Source organism: Anguilla anguilla, chromosome 3 (assembly GCF_013347855.1).
Source record: "Anguilla anguilla isolate fAngAng1 chromosome 3, fAngAng1.pri, whole genome shotgun sequence".
NCBI lineage: Eukaryota > Metazoa > Chordata > Actinopteri > Anguilliformes > Anguillidae > Anguilla > Anguilla anguilla.
The window spans coordinates 67,535,577-67,561,550 of NC_049203.1; the positions used below are offsets into that span (position 1 = coordinate 67,535,577).

General features: G+C 49.5%; 2 protein-coding genes across 2 annotated transcripts in view; both read right to left on the bottom strand.

Moving 5' to 3' along the window:
- Positions 1 to 1,804: 1,804 nt before the first annotated feature.
- On the bottom strand, positions 1,805 to 23,386 carry bard1 (BRCA1 associated RING domain 1). Its single transcript, XM_035408013.1, has 11 exons — positions 23,166 to 23,386; positions 22,913 to 22,969; positions 21,701 to 21,849; positions 19,233 to 20,326; positions 18,122 to 18,202; positions 16,440 to 16,612; positions 12,038 to 12,164; positions 11,051 to 11,183; positions 8,309 to 8,401; positions 5,190 to 5,287; positions 1,805 to 2,404 (listed from the first exon to the last, which is right to left on the bottom strand). Exons 1-11 carry the CDS (start codon positions 23,261 to 23,263, stop codon positions 2,069 to 2,071), a joined length of 2,439 nt encoding a protein of 812 aa, XP_035263904.1. The 5' UTR covers positions 23,264 to 23,386; the 3' UTR covers positions 1,805 to 2,068.
- A 965-nt stretch (positions 23,387 to 24,351) lies between these two features.
- Positions 24,352 to 25,974, bottom strand: part of abca12 (ATP-binding cassette, sub-family A (ABC1), member 12) — an 89,673-nt gene continuing 88,050 nt past the window's right edge. Inside the window, exon 71 of the mRNA XM_035409574.1 lies at positions 24,352 to 25,438. Coding sequence (XP_035265465.1) covers positions 25,331 to 25,438 — 108 coding nt within the window. The 3' untranslated portion in view covers positions 24,352 to 25,330. The remainder of the gene's footprint in view (positions 25,439 to 25,974) is intronic.

Here is a 25,974-nt window from a genome sequence, read left to right on the forward strand (position 1 = left end):
TCTTATCTGTTTGTATTGAACCCGGGGCAGCGCGCCGCGTCGGTCGGGCTCATTTTCAGCGGCCAGCACTCCCCTGCTGATCGCACCGATCCTTTTGTCCTGACCTGATTAGATTACGTTTCAGTTTTTAGTCTTGGCGCAGGACCGAGCGTCGGCCCCCCCTCTGTCTGAGAGAGAGAGAGGGAAGAGGCGACTGTCTGCTTCATGCACCTGAGTGTGCAGCACACCCGCCTACAAACTAAACTAAAGCGCTAACTTCTCCAAATGCAGAGCAGGTGGCTGCGAAGCAAAGCTCTCGAAAGCGAAAAAGAGACCTTTGGTTCCCGAGTGGACCGGTTTGTAAGGACGCTCTCTCAGTGAACACAGACCGAGTGCGCTAGCCTAGACAGGTGCTAACACCTACGTCACTGCTCAACTATAAAAAAAAAAGGGGGGGGGGGGCATAGCGACAACTGTCATCGTTTTTCCTGGGGGTAAGAGTTGGCTGAGGCATGCCAGGGGTCCTCCACTTACAGCTGTATAAATATAGGCTCTGACTGTAGGGCGCCCCCTGCAGGGCCAGGTGGCAGTGCACAACTAGAAAAGTGGAAGGAAAGGGGATGAAGGGAGGTGATCAACCAATGAAGTGATTCAGAATTTAAATGCCTATAGACCATGGGCCTGTATCACAAAGCAGGATTAATGAGCTGGATAACTGCTCTGAGTAAAACCCAGAACCCTCCCAAGTCTGGAACATGGACTGAAGTAAAAACAGCTGCTCTGGGTCTTACTCAGCGCAGTTATCCAGCTAGCTCAGTAATCCTGCTTCGTGATACAGTTCCTTAAAACCATGTATTACCTGGATCAGGTGAGCATTAAAAAAACAAGGGTATTTCTTGAAAAGACCACAACAATTAAAAAAAAATTTTTTTTTTTTAAATACAGAAACATTTCTTACCACAATGTTCACTGCACACCACAGCCTAAAACCCCATACAAAGGAAAGCCTAGAGAAACAGACACAAGGAGAAGCCTCCTACGTGGCACATAGAAAGTTCCAGAATAAATCGGGGGTGCCCATCCTCCTCTGCCCGGCTCAGGGTGTGAGTTCATCAACGCGGTCGAGTAAATCAGTTCAGGACTGGGGCCACCTCTTCATCTAGAGGAAAATATGGGTTTTTATTGCCAAGTGTGAAAGATGCAAGATGACAACTACCGATATTACTGCTCCAGAAAAGGATAAAAGCCTTCCCTCGGATATACGACAATGGGGACTGAATGGCAGTTTATATTCAAAAACAAACTACACGCTCATTTGTTTGTCAGCTCAGGAAATAGACTCTCAAGCGGTTATAAACTAAAGGTCATCGCAAGCAGAGTCAATCTTTCTGAGGATAACAGTACCAGACAGCACACAACTAAACAACAATAAACAGCTATTGTACTTATTGCATATGAACTTGCGAAAACATGCACGTTTCACCGGTCTTACCGACTATAAATTAATTTGATGCGAGCCGGTGTCACACTCAACACCTGTACAAAAGAAAGCGATGTTCAAAGCTTTTCCGTTTTTTAAATTTTCAAACGGTGTATTTGAACCGGTCCATGGCAGCGCTTCAAAAGTGGACTGAAATTGCAAACACGTCTGAACCATCAAACACAAAGCGGAAGCTCCCGGCCCTGCTCTCTCTCACACTCCTCCCTGAAGTGCTGGAAGGACATCTTTTGAAAAGCTCCTTTGATTGTGGTCTCAGGTACCCACTCAAACACTAAACTGTCCCGAAGATTTACTCCCAGCAATTAAAGAATCCACACGGAGTGCCAGCATTCTTACACAACCGCTTTTATTTATTTATTTATTTATTTTTTATTTATTTCCTGCCACACTAAAATACTTTCAGTCCTTCCAAAAGCCACTCAATACTATGCAGAAAAAAAAAAAGGCCAAGAATCCGGGCGTTGGTTGCAATGGAAACCAGAGGTGCAGCGTGACCCAGAGTCCCATCCACCCAGTGGTTGATGTTGGTGTTCCCGTATCCCGCGGTAACCAGGTAAGCGCTGTGGGCGGGGCACGGCACGCGGAGAGCTAGAGCTCAGGTACGGGGAGGAGCTGGAAGCTGGCGATGCAGTCCAGCAGCCAGGAGGCGGGGGCCGACCACACCTTGCCCAGGCGGACCCTGGGGGGCCGGTAGGGGCCCCGGGCGTCATAGAGGATGTACTGGGTGCACAGCGATTGGTCGGAGCCCGGAGGGGCGTGGTAGGCGGCGGCGGCGAGGGTCTGCGTCACGTCGCTGTCGGGTTTGGGTTGCCGCGCCAACACCTGCCCCCCGCCCTCCTTGGCCAGCTGCAGCAGCTCCTCCCTGGAGGGGTTCCGGAAGGACCCGAGGAAGAAGAAGAAGCAGCCGTCGAAGAGCTGGGGGAGCTGTGTGTGTGTGTGGGTGTGAGTGAGAGAGTGTGTGTGTGAGTGTGTGTGCGCGAGTGAGAGAGTGTGTGTGAGTGAGAGAGTTTGTGTGTGTGAGTGTGTGTGCGTGAGTGAGAGAGCGTGTGTGAGTGGTGAGTGTGTGTGTGTGTGTGTGTGTGTGTGCGTGCGCGCGTGAGTGAGACAGTGTGTGTGAGTGGTGAGTGTGTGTGTGTGTGTACGCATGTGTGGAAGTGTGCGCATGCACAAGCATGCGTGTGTTTGTATGGGAGTGAGAGAGGGATAGGGAAAGAGAGAGGAAGAGTGGAGAGACAGGAAGAGAGCAAAAACAGGCCAGTGAATGAGGACGAGGACAGGAGGGAGAATAGGGGAAAAAGAGAGAAAAAAGTGATGGAGGTAACAAGAAAATAAGAGTGAAAGAGGGATATTGAAAAAAATGGTGGAGGAGGGCAGTGAAGGGAAGAGAGAGATGGGAACAGACAGAGAACACCATGTTACACCAACAGCAGAATCACCACCAACATGTGATTTTCACTCTGCTCTTATTAATTGTGTAAATAAATGCATTGACATCAGTCTGAGGACCAGGGGTCAGTACGCCTGGCCTCCGTCTTAATTCCTCAGAGACACCCTGACAAGAACCCCGAGAAACGCAAAAACGGCCAAACCGAGAAAAACAAGAAAATTAAAACACTTCCTGAATCCCCCCCACCCCCTTCCCACCCCGACCCAACACTCTGCTATCGCCCACCCACTTCAAAACCCAGGAGACTAGGTGACCAGACCCCCAGAACAAGCCTACGGAATTCATAAAGAGCTTTAAAAAAAGGTGACAGGGGGCCTAAGCCAGTGGAGGGGCAGGGTCTGGAGGGGGTGCGGTTTGTGGAGGGGCAGGTTGTGGAGGAGCAGGCTGTGGAGGGGCAGTTTGTGGAGGAGCTGGTTCTGGAGGGGCGGTCTGTGGAGGAGCTGGTTCTGGGGGGGGGGGGGGGGGGGAGCTGCTCGGGATTAGACGTGTTCATTACTGCAGGCTTACAGGAGAGCCAGGGCGGCCTCATCCACCGGTAATGGGCCCAGGGCATCAGGCTGGAACCAGAGCGCTAAGCTAGGTTAAGGGCGGTGGCGCATGCAGGCTCGTGGATCTGCCGCGCAGATTACCCAGGGTGCCCTGGGGCTTGGGCAGGCTTGCCTGACGGCTCCCCTTTGGCGACCGTGAATAATGTTAACCCCTTCAAATGCCGGTCCAGGTACTGACCGGAGGAGGTTCAAGGCAAGACAGTGCACTGTCCGTCAAATAAGGCGCAGCTCCCGATTGGACGAGGGAAAGCTTTTAATTTGCGTAACATTTCTCTTGATTTCACAATTTTCACACTCCTTTTCAACACATTTTTTGGCCAGTACAGTAGAAATAACTCTTTTGGGCATCTGGAAAATTCCAGGTACATAATACTGTAATGACTCATCATCTTACTTTTTTTATTTATTACATTTTTTAATTATTATTTTTGTAGATATTTGGCTCCCAGTGTGGGGCTGTACATATCCAATTCCCAGCCTAATTTGGACGGTCCAATTACCAGCAACTACAGCTGCATTCGAGCGCAAACCCCACTGCTGCTGCGTGGGAGAGAGTAAACATCTGCGGTCCTTCCTCTTAAACACAGACAGCGCGGCGTCTTACCCGAACGAGCCCCCCCAGCAGCTTCATCATCATCATCATCATCATCATCACCGTACGTTCAGTGTGTCTATGGGCCGTCACGCTCAGAAAACTGCACCAACTGGTGGCTTTTAAGTCACAAAAACACAGTCGACGTTCTCATCCAAATTTCCGTGAGTTTTTTTTTTTTTTGCCATAGCAACTCTCATACATTCTTGCTGCTGAATATTTACTGAAGCACTTCGGCTTAGGGAAGCCCTTATAAGGTCTGATCCTGCAACCTTTCAGCTTCAAAAGCCCAATCCTTAGCTGTCCAAACCCCAGTCCAGGAGGGCCGCAGTGTGCGCTGGTATTCAGGGTGTTCTCCGGTGGGTCATTATAAGCCCCTGATTGGCTACGTGGATCCACGCCCCTCGTTCTCAGGGCCTTAATTGGCAGCTGATTGAAAGGAAACCAGACGAACCCGCAGACACTGCGGCCCCCTGGGAATTCCACTCCACGGACGCCCCTGGCCTAGCCCCCCCCCCCCCCCCTTCAGCTACCATTCCACATCGCCGCTGTCTTTTCGAGTCACCTGGGAAACCTGAACACGAGCTTCGCGAGGCAGGAAGTGCATTAACGCCGGCAATTTATTAAGCTGAGAGGAGCTTTTCATTGAGTACACCAATTTAGAAAATTGTTTTTTTTTTTCTCTCTCTCTCTCCCCCCTTCCTCAGTAAATGGGAACTCTCCAGAGTTAGCGAGTTAGAGGTTCATTGCTTTAATGCGGGATCCTTGCCCTCGGGAGAGTGCGAGAGCGTGTAAGCGAGCCCCGGCCAGGACCCGAAGAAGTAATAAAAACCTCCTTCGCCGGAGGGACGGAGCCGTGCGGGACGATGCGACGGGAAGCGTTTGAGGAGAAGAGTATTAGCGGAAATTTCGTTTTTTTTTTTTTTTTTTTTTTTTTTTTTAAGTCTCCTGGGACTGAGGAGGTTTGCTAAAAACGAGCCAGCCTGTGGAATGGCTCAGTTTTGGCAGCCAGCCACAGGGAGTGAGTCGCAGGTTCATACGCCAAGATCGGATCTTGGCGGTCTCTCCGCTGCCCCCAGGTGGTCTCCGCTGCCCCCTGCTGGTCACCCCCCCCCCACTCACCAGGTTGTCTCGGTTGATGCGGCTGCGCTGTGGGCCCTCCCCGGCCTCGAACCCGCTCTCCTCCACCCAGCCCTCCGCCTTCAGACACGCCTCCACCCCTGAGGAGAGGGAACCGGCAGCAAACTGAGACCACAGGGCGGAATGGTGGTGCAGTGGGTAGCACTGTCACCTCAGAGCAAGAAGGTTGTGGGTTCGAATCTTGCACAACGGCCTCTAGATACGTGATTGGGGGGAGAACGGACTTAAATGGTGCTCATTTACGATTGGGGATAAAACCGCCCTGGCTCCTTTAAACATGAATCACTGTAAAATGAAGGCCACACCTGCGTACAAAATAAGGAACATTTCTGTGCAGAGCAGAACTAAATCTGCTATTTGTGGGTACAAACAAACAAACAGGCATAACAAGGCCAGTGCTTTCCTATATTTAACCCGCACTTCCTGCCAGATGCGTACTTCACATCACTTATCACCGGTAGCTAATGCATGCGCTCAGCGCAAGGCATTACCCAAGCCTAATTAAAATTAATGTCACTGCACGCCCGCCCGCCCACCCCCCTGCGTCACTCACGGAAAACAGAAGTAGAAACGCTTTGTGGGAGAACCGCGATCCGGACGCAAATTCGGCAAAGCGATCGGGCTACTAAACGTCCCCCGCCCCCTTCCCTCCGGAGGGATCACCGCTAACGTTCGCGGCAGCAAAACCGCGCTCTCCACGTGAGCTTTCCGCAGGTGCCACAGCTCCTCAGGAGCGGAACTAAAACAGGAATTACCCGTGCGGCGTTCCCCCTCCGTTACGAGAGGATCCCCCCCCCCCCCCCCGGGTGCCATCGGAAAGCCCCGCCCACATCTCCACAGAACCGAGTCCCCCCCCCCCACCCCCCCCCCACTTGAGAGCTGTACCGTCGCAAATTCCTAATTCGCCTCTGTGGTGGTCATTAGCTGCAATTACCTCGCCCCTCCCCTCCCCCCTCCCCCCCCCCCCCTCCCAGTCCCAGTCCCCCTTGACAGCGTCAGCCCTACAAAGAGCCCCCGCGGTATCAGGGCTAATCCAGCTCCCGTCACACCCCCCCCCCAGGTCCCCCTCGACAGCGCCCCCCCCCCCCTCAGCAGGCCGCTCGGTACCGGGGCTAATCCGGCTCCTGTCCGCGGATGATAGGGCCAGCTCGTCAGCGGAGTGGCAGGCCCCCATTAGCATATCTCTTAATTAGATTTGAGCAGAGCGGGCCGGCCTCAGCGCTGCCAAGCGGGCGTGATGTGTCCACGGTGATAGAGCCAGGGAGAGAGGGAGAGAGGGGGGGGGGGGGGGGAGAGAGAAACAGGGGGACGGAGGGAGGGTGAGAGGGGGAGACAGGGAGAGAGACAGAGGGAGGGAAGGAGAGAGAGAGATGGGGGGAAGAGAGAGAGAGATGGGAGAGCAAGAGAGAGATTCAGGGAGGGAGAGAGAGTGACAGAGGGGAGGAGAGAGATAGAGAGAGAGAGAGAGAGAGAGACGCAGACAGGGAGAGACCGAGAAAGACTGACTGGGTGTGAGGAACCTTGTCGAGTGCTTACGGACCATGAAGACAAGAGAGAGCAGAATTAAACACACTCCCGTCCAGACATGCACAAAGGCCAGCGCGGATCTGTTCTTTCCAGCGTATCACCCAGACACGGCGAGCCAGACAGCTGCTTAAAAGCGCATTGTTTATCGCCAACCAGTCGACTCTGTTCAAGGCAAGCCCCGCTCCTGATAATATAGACACACTCAATTTGCAGGGAAATTGGAGAGCTTAGAACTCTCCGGTTTCTCCTTATTGATTCGTTTCTGCATGGCACCAGCTCCCCAGCGGATATATCACACAAAGCCTATTCAAAGAGCTGCCTCGCCCCAATCTTCTCTGTCCTGAACAGTCAATGAGAGGTTCCCAATCTGAGACAATGAAGTGAGTGTGAGTGTGTTTGTGTGTGTGTGCGTGTGTGTGTGGGTGGGTGTGAGGAGGTGTGTGTGAGTGTGTGTGTGTGTGTGCGTGTGCATGTGTGCATGTGTGAGTGTGTGTGTGTGTGTGTGTGTGTGTGTGTGTGTGTGCGTGGGTGGGTGGGTGGGTGGGTGTGAGGAGGTGTGTGTGAGTGTGTGTGTGTGTGTTTGTGTGTGTGCGTGCGCATGTGTGCGTGTGTGTGCGTGAGTGTGGGTGTGTGGGTGGGTGGGTGTGAGGAGGTGTGTGTGAGTGTGTGTGTGTGTGTGCGTGCGTACGTGTGTGAGTGTATGCATGCATGCGCGTGTGTGAGCGTGTGCGTGTATGCACGCGTGTGTGAGTGTGTTTGTGTGTATGTGTGTTAGACCTGCCTGTCACAAAATCCTTTCAAGAAACGGAGACGACGCCAAGCATATAAAAGAGAAACGCCCAGCCCATCTGTTATTCTTTTGTTTTTTTAAGAAATCAACAAACCAGAGAAAAATAAAAGCAATAACAGACATTAAGGCCACCTAGGGCTTGTCTCTGAAAAAAAAACAACTTTTAACAACTCAATTAGCACGAGAGTTCCAAGAACCTCCATTACGTTTCCTGATAAAAAGTTTATAAGAATTCACAAGTCAGGGAAACTTTTAAGTCTAAGGTGCCAAGAACAAATCAATGGCCCTCACAAATGCATTAGCTAGATATTCCCCCAGCCAATATTCCTGCTTTAATCTTCTTTCCGTGAGAAACTCTCCCATCTCTCTTTAAGAGCACTTGTTTGTGCCTTCAGTTGATGTTTCCAATAGCTAATTGGGCTCTGGCCACAGAACAAAGATGGCCGACCCTGATCAGAATCAGCGCACCTCTACAGCAACGCTTAGGGCCTGTTTCACTAAGACCTTCAGCATAAGCAAACACCTTTCATCACACGCAAAACTAATAACACAACCAATGATTGGTGCAAAAACAAATACCGTGACCAATCAACGGTCGTGTTATTGGTTTTTGCGTGTGCTAAAAGGATTTGCACATGCTAAAGGTCACAGTAAACCAGGCCCTTAAAACATAAGCGCTTCAGCAGAACTACTGAGGGGCTCTGCTTCAATTGAGCACATGTACCAGCTCTGGCACCAGGCAAGCTGCGAAGCGGAGGGAGTACAAAAAATTTGGGAGACTTACAGGAGAACCGGAGGACCCAGCAGCCGCTCAGGACCCCTCGGAGACAGGACAGGGTGGTGGGCATGGGACCCTCCGGAACGACGACGTGGGTCACTGGGAGGGGGGAGGAAACGGCTGCATTTAAAAAGAGACCCCCCCACTTTTAAGTGTAGCACACAGAGCTTCCAAAAGATGATCTCTCTCTCACACACACACACACACACACACACACACACACACACACACACACACACACACACACACACACACACACACACACACACACACACACACACTACTTGTCTTGGAATATGGGGGACCTGTTATATAGAGGCATGTACCCACCTCACACTCGAGGTTACTGTGTGCTGTTTACCATCGGGCTCTCAGGTTTATTACAGGTGATGCTTATTGCGCCCTTCACTGTATTCTTTACCAGAGAGCTGGCTGGCCACCGTATTGGAGAAATATTCATTTCATTTTAATATAGTTTATTTGGTAGGGACAATGCAAGTTAACATAGTACCACTTCAACTCGTTACAAACAAGCTGATGTAGCCTAACTGATGTACCGCACACAGATATTATAGCTATTGCTAGTTTCCAACTCCTGTTCAATGGTATCTGTTCAGCTACAAAGCACCTCTACAAATAAATACTGCCTCCATCTTTCACAGCTTCCAAACTGGAAAAATCGGTATGTAAAGGCACACTCTCAGGTTTGGCTGCCACTTCAGTTTCCTCGGGTCAAATCAAATGTGGGAATGACTCCTTTTAAATTCTGTGCTCCAGACACCGGGAACTCCATACAGCCAACCTTGAAACTAAATACTTCAGTGTCTCTAAACAAATTCAGAATGATGATAAATACTTTGGTAATAGCCTGAATTTTGAGTGTTTTAAGTTGATGTTTTAAAATGTTTTTGCCAATTTTAATTAAATTAATTTTATTCTGTCTTTTTATTCTGTATTTTAAATTGTTATATACTTAGTTTTAGAATTTATTTTATTTATTTTTTTAAATTGTACTACTTAATTTTCCTTTCTAATTTTGTCGTACATTCAATACACTTCCCTGCTCTCAGTGTGTCTCCATGCTAAAAAAACTGACCGTAAATGTTACATATATAACTTTAAATGCCGCACTTGCTTATCATACCCTATAACGTTAAGAGTAATAAGCATAAAACCTGTCGTATTCGGTCCATTACCTTCATTTTCGTCAACATGATTCATCTGACACGTGACGCCCCACACGTTTAAATCGACGAACGGGCGAATCGATCAAAATAACCTTTTAGCTTGTGAGACGCGAGCCGACGCAAGCCGTTCATTCCTCATTCTAACCGGCGTCCCCGAACGCACCGCATCGAATGGGAAACCGCCCGAACCAATCAGACCCCGTCGAGGGCAGAACCTCATCGGACAGCAGAACATACGTCTGGGCCACTGAGTGAATGAGTGTGTTACTGCCGTCTCTAATGGCCAGCAGCATGTTTCACACTCACCACTGCGTCGTGCATGGATCTAGGGCTAAAACCACACAATTCATTTTGTGGTCTCCTGTGTATTGTTCAATCCTTGTTTTTTTTTTTTTTTTAAATATATATATCTAAATTAAAAGATGTCAGAATTTGAGCTGGTTATTATTATTGTTTTAAACAAAACAGGAGACTTCTTTGTTTTTTTTTTTTTGTTCTTGCGGATGGAAAAAAGCCATCTTCTTCTTATGACCGCATGCACACGTTTACTGAACAATGGCTTTCGTTTAAAAAGACCCATCGCTCATTAAAATTATGTCCTTCAAACGGAGATGAACGCAGGTTATTTCTTTAGCTTCATACTCGAGGATGCGTCTTCCCATCTCCCAACAAGTTGAGTTAGGCGAAACGCCACGAAAAGCTGTTGAACAAAACCTCCTGGATACAAAGCAATCCGATTTCTCTTATTACCGCTGTCGGATTGGATTCGCCAGTCGTGTTTTGAGAGATTGCTTCCAATCGTTCCCAAGCACTGCGGAACAACCAATACGGTCGAATAACGCCCATTTCTGCGAAGTCCACCGTCCGCCATGCTCTGCAGTCATTTTAATGGTGGATGTGAAGCAAATAAAACAAACCTCTTTATTAAAGGAAGATTTTTACAATTATTTAAATGACAGGCAATGCGGCCAAAGACTATTTGCAAGTCTAACATCTCTTTATCTGAATGTGGTTTTGGGGGAAATACTAATTCCAGTTTATCTCCTGTGGATAGACTAAGCGGACAACTCTGACCAGACCACATGTACTGTACATGCACCCACACTGCAAGAAATGAAGAAAAAGTAATACGGACAATTTGTTTTATGCAGAAGACAACATGAGCCAATCAGATCGCAACCCAACTGGAAACACATCAGCAAAGTCCATCTAACGATACACACACAAAATATGTCACAACTTCCAGATTGTAAAGGACAGAAAGGCTTGCATGGCATACCTCATCACAATTATTTGGCTTATCCTTTAAATTATGGCTTCTCTTTGAGTCATGTGATTAAGTTAGAGGTCTGCACTCTCTCAGCCAATCCCAGAGCCTGATGATGTCAGTACATTGCGTGTTTATGTGTGTGTGGGAGGTGATGGGTAATGTACAGTGGGAGCTTCTCTGGGGAATCCAACCATCTGGATCGAGGTGCTACAGGAGGTGCAGGAGGAGGTGCTATCCACAGGCTGCTCCCCTGGGGAGCGCATTCCTGGGCTCCTCCAGGGGGTCCGGTACCTGAGGAGGAGAAGGAGTCCCCGCGTTGCGCTCCGAGGAGTCGGCCCAGTTTGGTCAGCTGGTTTCTCTGGGGCGCGGTCAGCTTACTGGCCAGGAACGCCACCGCCCCATCCCTCTGTGGGCCGCCCGGCACCTGGGACGGGAGGGGGACACATGTCACAGCGCCGAACCGAAAATCAAAATCACCCCCCCTGCACCCTACCCCCCCCCCCCCCCCCCCGCTCTCACTCTGACGAGGCCTGCCCCGGACAGCTTACAAAAACGGATTATCCACACAATACATCAGCCTCCAAACCGGGCCCTGCTTCTGACACACGCTCCAGGTCGTAATCCCATCACCTGCCTCCTTCACAACGTCAGACTGAAAGTCGACACTACATGAGATTGGTTTTTCAGGAAAAACCTGTAAACCTTTCACTCAGTAAAAGGTTATCGCCACGAGCGAGGCACCAGGTCTATAGCAGAGACGTCAGAGTACTGAGGCTGGATTATGTCCCCGCCCCGATTAAGTCTCAGAGTCCGCAGCGGCTGCCAGGGGTAAGGGGAGTTTAATTTGATTAGGGTTCCTTCGATTGCTGATGCAAAAATGCCAAGTGCCCGTAGGCTAATTGGTCTAATCGGTGCTAGCTCGGCTATAGCAGTCTGTGGTCCGTAGTGTGGAAAAGAGACGCTAGCCCAAAGGCATCAGAGGACTGCACAAGCTTTTGATAAAAATAAAATAAAAACTCTACTCATTAAAACACGCGTCTCCTTAACCCTTTGAAGAGTAGGTTTTCTGGACTGTTTCTTCAGAATTCCAAGCCAGTGTTCTAGAACGCTGTTGCTTTCAGTTACCAGTAGTGATTGTGACATCAGCATTAGAATGTTCAGTTAAGAACATTCCGATCATTCTGACGCGTGATCTCACACATCAAAAGGGTTCATAGCCAGAGGTGATCTAAAGCACCCGTTCCTTGGTATGAGCTGGCTGGGGAGAACGTGGTGTACCTTGGTCAGACTGGCTGCAGGGCTGAGTGGGGTCCTGAGGGGGCGGGGTCCTTCAGAGGGCGCCCGAAGAATTGCCTGCATTTCCGCCGTTTCCGCGTAATCCACTGGGCGCAGTCCAAACGTGTTTCTGCGATGAAAAAAAATCAAGTCATGGTGCGGATTAAATGAGGGACAATACGGGCATGCAACCTGAACGCCGTACAGGAGAATCCTGAGAGCAGCTGTGGTAACTTGAGCAGGGTAATTAACCGAGCTTCTCCAGCAAATAAGCAGCTGTTTGAATATGGAGGGCATTCAAACCGCAGGCCATCTGAGTAAGAGTCACCCGGCGTGTTCAGTCATAAACCTCACCGAGCACAAAGACTCCAAGTTCAATGCCACGGAAAACACTAGCGATTTAACAGCCAAAAGTATACTTCTGATGCCATGGCAGCCATTTCCTACCATATATACACACACATGTCCATTGCAGTGGATCCCCATACATGGCTTAATGTGTTAGGTCTCACTCACTGCACAGGCTGAACAATACATCAGACACACTGCTAGTTTTGAGGCAGAGCTACAAGTAGCAGAATCCACAGTGGAAGCGTTCAAACTGATTGCACTGTGAGCGTAGGGTGGGATTAAGTTTTACCAGGGTTTCGAGTCTGCCAGGCAGCCGATACGCTCCGACTGCAGCACTCGCAGGTTCACCTGTGGCATGCAGCGTGCCTTGCGTTGAGTAAAACCGCACGCGTCGAGCCAATCAGAAGAGAGCAAACGCTAAAGCGCTAAGCCCCCCCCCCCGAGTTCCCGGGCACAGGCGGGCTTCAGCTAGCGATAACGCAACACACAAACGCCGCCGTGCGAATCCGCAATTCCGAAAAAAGAGCGGGAACCGTTTCCACGGCGATTTAAAAAAAAAAAAAAACAGGGCACCTGTGCGGCTGCACCCATTCCGGGATCGGCCAATCCGCACCCAGCGTGAGCCTTTTTAACGGCACGCTCTCGGGGACGCGCGTCAACCTGATGTCTCCTTGGGGGGGGGGGGGGGGGGGGGAGTTTCGCTCCGCGGTCTGAACGAGCCGCGCCTTTCGAGTCCGATTCGCCGTGACGGGCGTGCGAGTGCCCAGGTGCGTCCCGCAGGCCGAGCAGGGGCGCGTAGCCGTGGTAACCGCAGGGGTCCCTGCCTCCGAGCCGCCTTCTGCTCCAGAGCGAAGCGGTGAGCGACGCCAGGGCCACATCAAGCGGTTAATTAAAAATAATATTTTTTTTATTAAAAAAAAAATAAAAAAAGGAAACGGAGCAGTTTGGGCGTGGAGATTAAGAGCTGGCACTGCGATAGCACCTGGGGCACAATTAACAGGTCCACTGGGCCATAAAATATTTCATTTGAATTCATGAGCCCCCCCGTCCCCCTCCCGCCGCCACCCCCCAACCCTTACCAAAAGCTGACAAACCCCCTCCATACACACAAATAAAAAACACTCTCGGCAAAAAGGCAAAACAGATGGAAAATGTAAGTGAGATGTGCTAGCAGTCACATTGTGGTGTGTGTGTGTGTGTGTGTGTGTGTGTGTGAGAGAGAGAAAGAGTGTGTGTGTATGTGTGTGTGTGAGAGAGAGAGAGAGAGTGTGTGTGTGTGTGTTGGAGATGGGGGGTTGGGGAAGTTAAGCAATCAGGCTATCTGCTCAATAGAGATAGAACATAGTGGGGAAATGTATTCATTTATCAACACGGATGCTAAAACAGGTGACCTCTCCGGGAACCGTACATAATAATAATAATAATTACCAGAAGTGCACAGGTTTGAAAGCGAAAGTGGAGACCTAGGATTACACAGATCCCAGCCTGAATAACCTCACTTAATACTGTTAGAAATGTGAAACAAAATACATATTACAAATATGTATGGAGCTATAAATGACCTCATTTGAGGATTAAAATAAATTTACTTGTGTAACTATACCACAAAATATTCAAGAATACAAATAACTGAAAGGCTGCGTTCATCGCGTCTTCTGTACAAGTTGTCCATATGTTTCTTTTTATTTAACTTTGCAACGGGGAACACACCCACTTTAGGATTTACTCCAATCACCTCGAGCGCTTTTGTGAACCTCTGAACACTCTAAAACTAGAGACAGGCGGCAGTGGTCTCATCTGCTCAGCTAAAGCTCAGCCACAGAAGTGTATGTAGGAGGAAGCATGGAGCCCTGTTTGTAGATCAGTGTTCTTTCCTTTCGACCAACATGCAGACGGCTTCAGTCCCATTACATGCAGCTTAGGGTTTAGTGCTCAAACGCATTGAGTGGCTGTTCTGGAATACAACGCAAGTGCTTTTCACCTCATCTAAAATTCCCGGCACCATTTTGCGTTTTCGTTCTTCCAGTAACCTGCCTGTCCTGTAGCTGAGAAACAAATGCACATCGACACCGTGGGGGAGAGGGGAAGGGGGGGTGGAACCACATGCCATTTATAAAACCAGGGCATTTCATGCACACGTACGAATCAGTTTCTTAGGAATCGAAACGTGGAGGAGAAGCGAGGAGGAGGAGCAGGAGGCTGAAGGAGGAGGAGTAGGAGTAGGAGGAGGAGAAAGAGGGAGGAGGCGAGAGGAGAAGGAGGGAGGAGGGAGTAGGAGGAGAAGGTAGGAGGAGGAGGAGGAGGGTGGAGGAGGAGTAGGAGGGAGGCGGAGGGAGGAGCCAGGAGGAGGAGGGTGGAGGCAGGAGGAGAAGTGAGGAGGAGGAGTAGGAGGGTGAAGGAGGAGGAGTAGGATGGAGGAGGGAGGAAGGTGAAGGAGGGGAAGAGGAGGAGGCGGTAGAAAAAGGCGAGCCGCCTCCAGGCCCTGGCGCTATGGCTGAAGACTCCTCCGTTCTTCCCCAGTGCTCCTCTGTCGGCTCGAGTTAGCACACGTCCGTCTGGCCCGGCTACCCCGCACGCATGAAGCTCTGAGCGCTGGCTAGGCCCCCCACTGCGGTTCATCTGATTCACCATCTAACACCCCCCCCCCCGGCCGGCCCGCGGATCGATCCGCCCCCCGCACGCGCTCAGTGCTGCAGTCCCCCCAGAAAGGGACAGCTCGGTCAGGCTGCTGAAACGCACCGCCTCGTCTGAGCCAAACTACGCCTCCCTGCAGTTTGGACTTCACGGGCAGCGCAGCTGATGTACATTCACTTCAGCCTGGCTGTACCACAGAATGATGTCACAGAAGGGGCGGCACCTGTGACATCATGCTCCATCAGCCAATAAACATGCAGCAGTGTAACTTCAATAATGATGCAGGCCTCTCTGTGTGACATTTGTAAGGGACTGGTCTTCAGCATCACTGACAGCCAGGGCCAGGGGAACCATTCTTTAAAGCAGGCTGTATCAAATGCTTAGCTTTCTGAAAGGCTTGTGAATTTTAAATAGACTACAGATGGACACTGGTCTCCACAATGTAGCGATAAGACACAGTACCTTAAAGACCATCTAATTACATTACAATCACTCAGCAGACGCTCTTATCGAGAGCCATTCACAGACAAGGAAAACAACAGAGTTATGAATGCAACATTGTGAGGTCACCTAGACGAAACAGAAGGCCCGTTTATAATCAATAAGCGCATTTACTTCTGTAAACGATGGCAAATATAACCACACAAACAAACTGCCTTCGCACAGACACACCTATAACATCACAAAAGGAAAATCAGAAGGAAACAAGGTTGTCCAAAGAGGGTCAGGAGGAGGTGGGCCCTTCAGTTTGGAAAATGGGCGGGGTTTCTGCCGTCCTGACAACAGTGGGATGGTGCCATCACTGTAGCCATGACAACGCAGGGCACGAGGGGAGATGACAGAACCAAGAGACTCTACCCAAGATGCACCTGTCCCTGCCTTTTTTGCTAATCAGCCAAGGGTTTGCGTTGCGCTGTACAGCATTAAGCAGAAGAGAACGCCAGCCCGCGTCGACTGGACCAGGAGCGCGAGGGTACAGAGCGGGCCGTGCTGGGCAGGACACTGTGCCAATTTGGAATAAACCAGGCCGAAAGCCCACGGCATAACCTTTTTAAAATGCAGCAGGGCCGCTTGCGAACTGAAGACTCCAAATTGCCCATAGGTCTGAGAGTGTGTGTGAGTGAATGGTGAGTGAATGGTGTGTGTGGCCAGCGATAGATTGGCGATCTGTCCAGGGTGTATTCCTGCCTCTCACCCAATGCATTCTGGGATAGGATCCAGTACCCAGAACCCAGCACCCAGCACCCAGCCCCACGCCCTTGACCCTGATAATGGATGAATATATTGATCGTGCATTTTAAGTCAAAAGAACAGTTTTTGTTTTTCAGGCTTCGTGAGGGTAGGGAGGGAGGGGTTTTTGGGGTAACTCTGGAGCGGTGGCTGGGGGGGGGGGGGGGTGGACGGATGGGGGGGTACTCACAGAACGTCTCGCGAGGCACCGTGCTCCAGCAGCAGCCGGGCGACGGCCGCGTGCCCATTCCGCACCGCGTCGTGCAGCGGGGAGTCGTTATGGTAACCCGGCGTGTTCAGCAGCGCCCCCTGCTGGAGCAGCGCCTCCACCACGCCCAGGTGTCCCAGGTTGCACGCCTCGTGCTGAAAGGACAAAAGCACAGCGCTGCTGAGGAAGCCTGGAAGCCTTTTCTGAGCGTCTGCGTGTGAAATCGCACAGTCTGAAGGGCACTCAAAATGGCTTCCTAACCCAGTTATGCGTGTTTTCACCTGGAGAAGTTTGACTGTGAGCTTAGGGTTGTAACTAGGCAGCTGTTTCGTAGGTGACTTAGTTAATGCACTCGTCTTAACTACTGCTTGTATTTTCGCATAGACTGCGTTGTTGCTGTTCTTGTTTGTGTTAGTGTTAATCAGTTTAACCTACAGGGTCCAAGTTAAACTATGCGGTCGTTCCCTGCACTTGGACCGGTACTTCTCTCTAGGGTTTTCGTCACACTCGTTCCTGGTTATGGTTATACACTTTGCTGTACGTCGCTCTGGATAAGAGCGTCTGCCGAATGCCTGTAATGTAATGTAATGGAGAAGCGTACCTCTGCAACTCCCGCTCTACCTGAAACCTGTGCTTTTCCGGCTGTGTGTAAAAGCACAACATCTGAAGGGCTCTCAAAACGCCTTCCTAACCCAGCTACGCGTCTTTTCTCCTGGAGAAGCGCACACCTCTGCACTGCCCCCTCTCCCTGAAGCCTGCGCTTTTTAAGAAGCGCACAGAGCACAAAAGGACACTCGAAATGTCTCACAAATTCGACCTGTTGTATTTTTCGCTATGTAGCCGGCAGGCATTTTTCGGGTGCCGATGAAAAGGAAAGGAGAGCGGCTAATCCGTCCGTGAAGCTTCGCAGGTTCGTAACCCCGGCAGCGGGCTAATGGACAGGAGCGAGTTGCATAATCTCACATCAATACGAATGGTGTTTTAAGGACCGACAAAAGAGCCATAATGGCTCCGCCCCGGCACTGAGGTCAAACGCACCCACCGAAGGAGGACTTCCTGAAACAGCGCAACACGCAGGGGAGGCTAACCAACCAACCAAACTTACAAAGCATGGGGGGTACTGGGGGTACCCGGGGGGGGGGGGGGGGGATGGGCGTGATAGGTGAATGAGACCAGGAATTTAAAGATTTTATCCGTTCCAGCTGAACCTCAGCCACTCCAGGGTACACACTCACTGAAGCGCAGCATTGACAGGCATCATTTTTAAGAGGACGACCCCCCCCCCTCCATACGCGCTCATATGGATTACATACTGTAATTGATCAAAGCTGCTGTTCACCACGGGGGACAGGGCTGGCAGTGTGTGATGTAACGGTTGAGAAAACGGCTTTGCGACCAGGAGATTGCATGACTGATTACCAGGGGGGACCGGTGCAATTTCCCCCCCCCCCCCCCCAACCTAAACGATTTATTCAACCAGAATGGCTTCGGTCAACATCCAGTCACGTCAGAGGCTAATGTGTAAGAAAAGCACCTCTGCAAGACAGCCTGGATGCTAGGATGCTTGATAAGCACTGGCGATCCATTTCTGTCCTGCTAAGACATAAAGGGACCGATTAATTGGCGATTGTGATGGGGGGGTGGGGGTGGGGGTCGCAACCTACCAGCGGGGTCCAGCCGGCATGGTCTTTAAGGTTGGGGTCGGCTCCTTGATCCAGAAGCTCCTTCACGGCCGCCACGTCTCCCTGCAGAGAGAACGGCGAACGGAGCGCCATCAAAACTCAGACACAGCGCACTACTGACACAGACACAGACACAGCAAGACACCAGCACAGACACAGACACACCACCAGCATAGACACAGCACGCTACTGACACAGATAGAGCACGCTACTTACACAGACACAGCACAATACAGACACAGCACGGGCACAGACACAGCACCTCACAGACACAGCACACCACACAGACACAGCACACTAGACCCCAACAGGCCAAAAATCTACAGGCGGATTTGATTGACAGCCCCATTCCTTAGCTCCCGTCACAGTGAGTTATTGAATTTCAAAGGCGGGGGGGGGGGGGGAAGGGATTATGCTTGTGTCTGTAGGCCTTGTTTTAAGCCTGTTTCCATCACAGGCATCACTGCTGGGGATGAATGAGCAATTACACAGACGTGAGGGTGGCAGTGTGTAGTATAATGTGTAAGGAACAGGTAACCTGTAACCTACAGGTTGCAGGTTCAATTCCCAGGTAGTACCCTGCTGTTGTACCCTTGCACAAGGTGCTGAACCTCAATTGATTCAGTATATAATGGATGCAATGTAAATGTCAACAACAAAAAAAGTGGACAAGTGCGTATGCTGAATGCCAGTAACGTAACGCAAGCCATTTAAAATAATCACAGTCTGAGCACAGCCACAGACAGTACAGCATGCATTCTGATCTGCTTCTGTGTCACCACAAATTTACCATCACATTCTCAAGTCTTCTTTAAAATGACAAAAACCAGAGGACGTTCTTTTCAGCTATGAGCTCCACCTATGACACAGCCAATGCTCTGCAACACTGCAATAACCTCTTCTCGTCTATTAAGTCTACACAGCTTCTTATTACAGACCAACGGTTGTGATTTATGACTATAGGCAGAGGCCTACAGGGCGGCAGCAGAGAGCACATATATAATTATATAAATGAATTGAGAGCACACGCTGGTGTGAGAACGCAGGGCAGCTGAAGAGCAGGCCCTCAGAGCTCATTTCCGGCCTGCTGTACCTTTATGGCCGCCAGGTGTAAAGGTGTTTCCCCTTTATGGTTCCTCTTCAGGTAGGCGGGGCTCCCCTGAGACAGCCGGCCCCTGAGCAGGCCGGGGCCACCCGGGGACCCCCTCCCTGGCGTTCGGGGCGAGCCTGACGGGTTCCCCTGGTTTTTCGGAGACCTCCGGGCGGGGCTCCCCACATCAGGGCCGGGACGGGCTGAGGGGGGGGTGGGCCACGCCGGGCCCACGGCCCCCGAACGGCTCCCTCGGCCCGGGGAAGCCCTGCGCCTCTTCGGGGTGCTCTCGGGTTGGGCGCCCTCTGGTGGCAAGGCTCTCTTGGAGGACCGACGGGCTGAGGACGACTCCGCCCTCTTCGGCGAGGGCTCGGCCGGGGGGGCGGTCTTTGCGCTCGGCTTCCTTAGCCGGGCGGGGCTAACGTTTGGGTTCGGGACGGGTGCAGCCTCTTCTGCGGCAGGCCCCCCCCCACTAGCGGGACGCGCCTCTGAAGCGCTCCCATTGGGGGTCTGCGGGAGATCGTCGCCCTGTGGAGGATGCTGCGGGGGGGCATCCAGAGCATCGGGGACAGCCCCCACAATTTGGAAGGACACCTTCCTGCTGGGCGGGTCTTTGCTCCGACCCTCGTCTCCCCCCTCCGGCCCCCCCTCCCCTGGGACGGCCCGCTCCTGGTCGATCCCCCACTCCTTGTTGATGGCGGCCAGCTTCTCCCGCTTGTCGGCCATCTTGGACTGCCGGCGCGTGGTGGGGCTCGCGCCGTTTCGAGGGCGTTTCCTCTTCCTCCTCGCCGCCCGTTTCTTCCCCCCGCCGCCGCCGCCGCCACCGCCGCCGTCGCCGCGCTGGGGGGAGGAGCCCGAGTCCTGGGAGGAGGAGTTAAAGTTGTAGACGGACAGGTCTCTCCCGTCCCTCCGCGGCGGCGGCGGCCCCTGAGGGGCCTCCTGCGGCGCCCGGGCCCCCAGGGCCGCCCCCTCACCGGCCCTCTCGATCCGGCAACGGACCTTGCGGCTACGGGGGCTGAACCAGATCTTCACGTTCTTCCGGTTCTTCAGGAGAGCGCGGTCAGCGGGCTGGGGGGAGGAGCCGGCGGGGGGCGTGGCTGGAACAGACAACATCAGACAGCCTCAGAATCACAGATTCACACAGAAAATATCAGACATCAGAGCTGTGAGAGGCTGTTTATATACAGTATGTAATACCTGGATTCCTCATTTCTCCTGATTAGCATAGATTCCAAATCATGAGTGAGCAGTTAACCTGTGCGAATAGCCATGTACACCTGCATTCACACAGTATGTGATCATAAATTTCATTTTCCCATTCTTATGGCACCCACCCCCATACTAATGCCCCCCTACACAACCGCCTATATCGCCTATGCCTAGAATCAGCCCTGGTGTAAGCAGTTAGATCTACCTTATTAGCTGACAGATTGTGGCTTCTTGTAACATTTCAGTGACTAGCCTCCCGCCCACACAGATAAATAAATAATTAAGTAATCAAGCAGCCAGTAAGAGCCGTGAACTCTGCTCTGCACGAACTCTCTGAATCAGACCGCTTTTTTCCCCCACAGCGCGACACACCGCGTCCCACGGTGCATCAGGGCGCGAGCCAGAACGTCGGGTGTCCCCGCTTCTAATTGTTCCCTCTTTGTAATTCGATGACCCCCCCGACGGAACCGCGCCGCCTCTCACCGAAAAGGCCAGGTCAGCCGAGGGGGGGGGGGGGGGGCAGGGGGCACGGCGACATCATCACCTCGCTTTTGTCTCTGACGAGTCACGCAGTGCCAAACAACTCCGCGGTTAATTGCATGGAATAACGGCAGCCATCAGCCCCCGCCCCCCCCCCCCCCCCATCCCTCCGCACCCCCGCCCTCCCCCACCCCCGACCCTGAGTTCAGAGAAAATAGCTCTGCGGGGCGATTTTAATTCCAGCCCCTGGATCCCCTAATCGCACGGCACAGGGAGCAGCCATCGGTTCAGTGGCCAGCAGAATCAGCAGGGCTGCTACTCAAACCCGTATTTCATGCACAACACTGGACATCGTTCCCACACACTGGACCTTTGCCACTCGCACAAAGCATTTTCTTCGAGTTTTACCATAACAACCATGATTTTCCACTACCGTACACCTGCCACCCAATATATTTTATTCAGGTGTGCCTGGGGGCTGCAACTATACATGGTACAATTATGAGAGCAGGTATTTAAAAGTGCAGGTCGACCTTTCAAAATCCATTAGCATCAACTTAAATCATAATGCCACAGCTACATTTTGAACATTCATTTTCACTATTTTATTGTAAGGGGTGGCATTACCACCCAATGCAAGATGATAATATTGGGGGGAGCATTTGATGTCTTCCCACAGAGACATCAAATGCTCCCCCCCGCCCCATTCCCTTATGCCCTTATGCCCCCCACGCCGACCCCCCCCACCCCCACCCCCCCACCCCACATCAGCACATGCGTACCTGAGAGCTCTTTAGGGTTCAGGAGAGAGTCCAGATCACAGAAGAGCTGCGTGATATTGTTGAGCTGCCTGTTGACCTGAATGTCTTTCACCCAGGCTGGACTATGGCACACACAGCAGCCATTTCCTATGTGCAACCCTGCACAGGCCCTATGGGGACAAAAATCACAAGTGTAAACAAGCTGAACACAAAGTACACAACATTACATAACACATCCAGTCAATGTTGCAGCTGGAAAACTGTACACTTCTGAGAAAATTTTAGCCTTTGTTAACATTACATTACATTACATTACAGGCATTTGGCAGACGCTCTTATCCAGAGCGACGTACAACAAAGTGTATAACCATAACCAGGAACAAGTATGACGAAAACCCTAGAGAGAAGTACCGGTCCAAGTGCAAGGAACAACCGCATAGTTCAACTTGGACCCTGAAGGTTAAACTGATTAACACGAACACAACGAGAACGGCAACAACGCAGTCTATGGAAAAAATAACACGCTATTGAAACTCATTACAAAGGACCACAAACATTTTGTCTGCGCAATTTTTATTGAAGAATAGGAATGATCCAATTTCAACACAAATTACCTTTACTTGTAATAACAAAAATACAGAATTTTCCCTTAAGGCAGTCTCTACCCCAAACCCTGTAAGGCTGGACGTTTCATTCCTAGCTCGGAGATGGGCAGACTAAAACCTTTTAAAATGATAACCTCTGCTGATCCCTAACGGGAAACGTTCCTTCAATAGCGTCATCCTGTTCAGAGCGTGATTATAACGTCACGTCAGAAAGCCCTGGCATTGGGAGCAAGAACTGTCGCAGTGATTCCGGACCAATCAAACGTCTTACAGAAAACATTTTAGTTCGTGGATATGCGCTGGCCTCATATCCCAGGAAAGTGACCAATCGTATAGCGTTTGCAAGTTAGCTTGTAAACAAAGCGCTCAATCCACACATTTTTTCTGTGCGATCACTGTTAATTCATCGCGTGTCCCTCTAATCACTACAAATAAGATGCTATAAGCTAGATAGTTTTTCGTGTTGTGCGCGGGGGAAATAATAAGCAGACAATCGCCAACTAGTTGTTTCTGTTAAAGCCATGCTATTTATCTTGCTAATCTACGTAAAATTAGGTACAACACACTGCACATTATTTAAGAAACATTGCAGTTGACATCATTTTAACATTAACTTATCGATAGTTACCTGCAAAACATATGTTCACAAGCTCCAATGCAGACAGGTTCGCTCATGAGTTTAGAACTGCGAGGACAACACACAAAAATTATTCACATGTCAACAAGTGTAGCTAGCTATGTCATGTAAACTGTTATACATTAAATAAACTGCGTGCACAGATCGCGGAGGGCGTTAGCAAACTGCAACTTGCTGTCATTAGATCAGCCGTGCTGCCTTGGTTTACTAACAAGGAAGTAGCTAGCTAACAAATAAAAGTTACCATTTCGCGCAGAGCAAAAGGTCTCGGAACTGGGCGACTGCCTGTCGAGTTTTGGTCCAGGCACACATTTTTTCATCAACATCAGAACCGTGATCCATTATTAACTAGCGGCTGATGTTTCTTCCAGGTTCTGGTGAGAGCAGCTAGCAAACATCCGCGTACTTAGCTGGCGAATATGTCCACTTGTTTTTTTTTGCATCTCCCGCCAGCAGTGGAGGAAAGGGAGGAGTTTATTATCGTCGTCTGCCTGAAAAGTGAGCGTACAGTAGCCAGCTCGTTTCTCGGCTTCCTATAATCTTTTTCATGGTTGTGGTGGGATAATATATATTTATCCTTAGCTTTTTAAACATATTTTGTTCGCGATGTATAGTATAGCTATCTATTGGTATTAGTACACGCCGTGTGTATCTTAAAGGAGTCTTTCAAACTGGGTCCTAGGGATTCCGTTCAGTATTCCGGTGTTGAAACACCGGTCCCCTTCTCACCTGTGTGTTCAGTTTTGTGTTATGTTAGCTAACATTTTGTTATCCAAGATACTTTTTTTTGCTTTTGCATTACATGTAGTTAAATATAATTGTAATCAAAAAGGGGCGTGTTTGAATCTGACATGTATTGTTAAAACACCTTGCTAAAACACCACCATTGAGATTCGTTAACTCGTTCGTCTCATTCCCAAGAGTTCCACATAGGAGTTTAAATCGGCAGTGTGTTTGGCTTGTTTGTTTGGGACCCCCCCTTTCGTCTTTTGTGGTGAAACAATATCGAAGTGTATTCTTGTGTGTAGGTGCTACACATCTTCGAGCACAACTTCTTTAAAAGGTCCCCCTCTTGCCCAGTCAAAAAGGATTAGATTTAGAGGTACAGTTATTTATTTATTTTTCACTTTTATCAATTAAGCAACTAATTTCCTCTTGATTTGTGGGGATTAAAGTTTCAATGGTAAAATTCGAGTTGTTTCAGGGACTTCATTAAAACTCTTGAGTGTTGGCACCTATCTTCCCTTAATCTGGCTTTCATTCCACTGCTTCAGATTTATTCCATTCCTTGATATATTGTACGAGGTCTTTGATTTCTTACCTGTAATGTATTTCTCTCCACAGAAAAGGTGTTATATTGGACAAAAAACACATAAAATACTTTGATACTGTACTGTTTGATACTGTTGAGGAACATCAGCTAGTCAGCATTTGAAATATATATTTAATGTAGGCCTCTGTTCAGTACATTTTAAAAACTAGTACATCAATTTATGATAAATATTCTTGAGCGATTTGCTTAAAAAGAAATATTTAATTAAATATTCTGTTATTCTTTTTACATGAGATACATTCATTGAACCTTATGAGCACATCATTGAATTCAGAGAAATTGATTAGTTAATCACATAATGTAACAGTTAATAACTAATAAAGGGAAATTGTTCTGTAGTAATATCACAAATCCCACAGAAAAACAACAGTGAAAAATTTTTCTTTCATGTTACAGAAACTTTGATTGGCATCAGTGACATATCACAAGGTCTGGATTCATCCTATAAATAACACCTTCAATAAATCACCTGGAAATATAAAACAAAGAGGAAAAAAAAAAACAAAGTTCTAAATAATTGATTTTACCTTCCTGAAAAGTATAACCCAAATATTTTCCAATTTCCTACATTTTCAAAGTACTTATAGGCCATTTGTAAAAATAACGGTATACATTTGTTTAATGCACGCTTATAGTAAACAATTGATTGCACATTTCTTCACTGCTTGGCCCCATGGGTGAAAAAAGTGGTGCATGACTCATTGGATTATGGAGGGGTGAACAACACATTCCCAGCATTTCTTTGACATGATCTTGACCTTGCGGTAGCACAAAGTAACAGTGCCACTAGCCTACAGAACAGCAATGAACAAAGAATGCTAAACGTGAGCTGCCTTTTTCACAGGGCCAAGCTTAATGTGCTTACAAAAAAAAAAAAGCATCAAATAAATCTAACGGAAGGTGCTTGTTTTAGATTTGTTACATTACAAATAAGGCATTACACTTCATTATATTAGAATCGGTATTCCTGAAGAACAGTAGAAAGGCACTCTTATTTTACAGTATCTAAGGGCATGTCAAGATATAGGGAGTAGTGCATCGTGGGCAAGATTGGGCCTTCCATCCTTCCTCTCCTCCTATGTGTCGATGGCTTCTACGGAGTCTAAGCTGTCCGAGTCAGAGCCGTCGCTGTGGATGGGGATCGTCTCCATGCCAACCTTCCCCATGGCGAAGTTGATGAAGACCTGTGTGGGCCAAAGACGGTCAAGAGTCAGGATAATAATTAAGTCCATGCCACAACAAACGATGGGGCCGGTGAAGCATCTATGTAATCATATGTAATTTAGAGTATTATTTTTGGATGCTCCTCTTCTGTATGCACTGTCTGTAACATATCGGTAAGCAATCGTTTTCGTGCATGATTGTCCCTATCTTCATGTGCTACTGGCGGAGCAGGGAGAGCTCTCCAAAGCCCATTTACCATAAAATTTGACCTCAAGGCACTGTGTGAAAGTGTCTATCCTTTAACATTCCTTTAGTGTGGGGGTGAAATTCTCAGTCACTAATGTACTGTAATAGCATGCTTACCTCATTCAAATTATTTAATCATCTCAGTCATTTTTCTGGCCTTACATTTTAGCTACATTTCATCATGATCAGCACAAAGACGGCAGCTAACGACTGTTCTTGTGTACCTACGAAAAACCTTTCAGTGTGATCTTATCTGCAAGTGAACCGGTGATGGTGCACGTAGCTGTTTAGCTAACTGAGCCAGAATTGG

What these genes read in the sequence shown, in the direction of transcription:
- bard1 (XM_035408013.1), bottom strand. Translation starts at nt 23,263, where the DNA reads ATGGATCACGGTTCTGATGTTGATGAAAAAATGTGTGCCTGGACCAAA. An exon ending in GGACTCCTTCTCCTCCTCAG is followed by an intron (nt 8,402 to 11,050) that starts GTACCGGACCCC and finishes CCCCCCTCCCAG; the next exon opens with TGACCCACGTCGTCGTTCCG. An exon ending in GCATCAACCGAGACAACCTG is followed by an intron (nt 2,405 to 5,189) that starts GTGAGTGGGGGG and finishes ACACACACACAG; the next exon opens with CTCCCCCAGCTCTTCGACGG.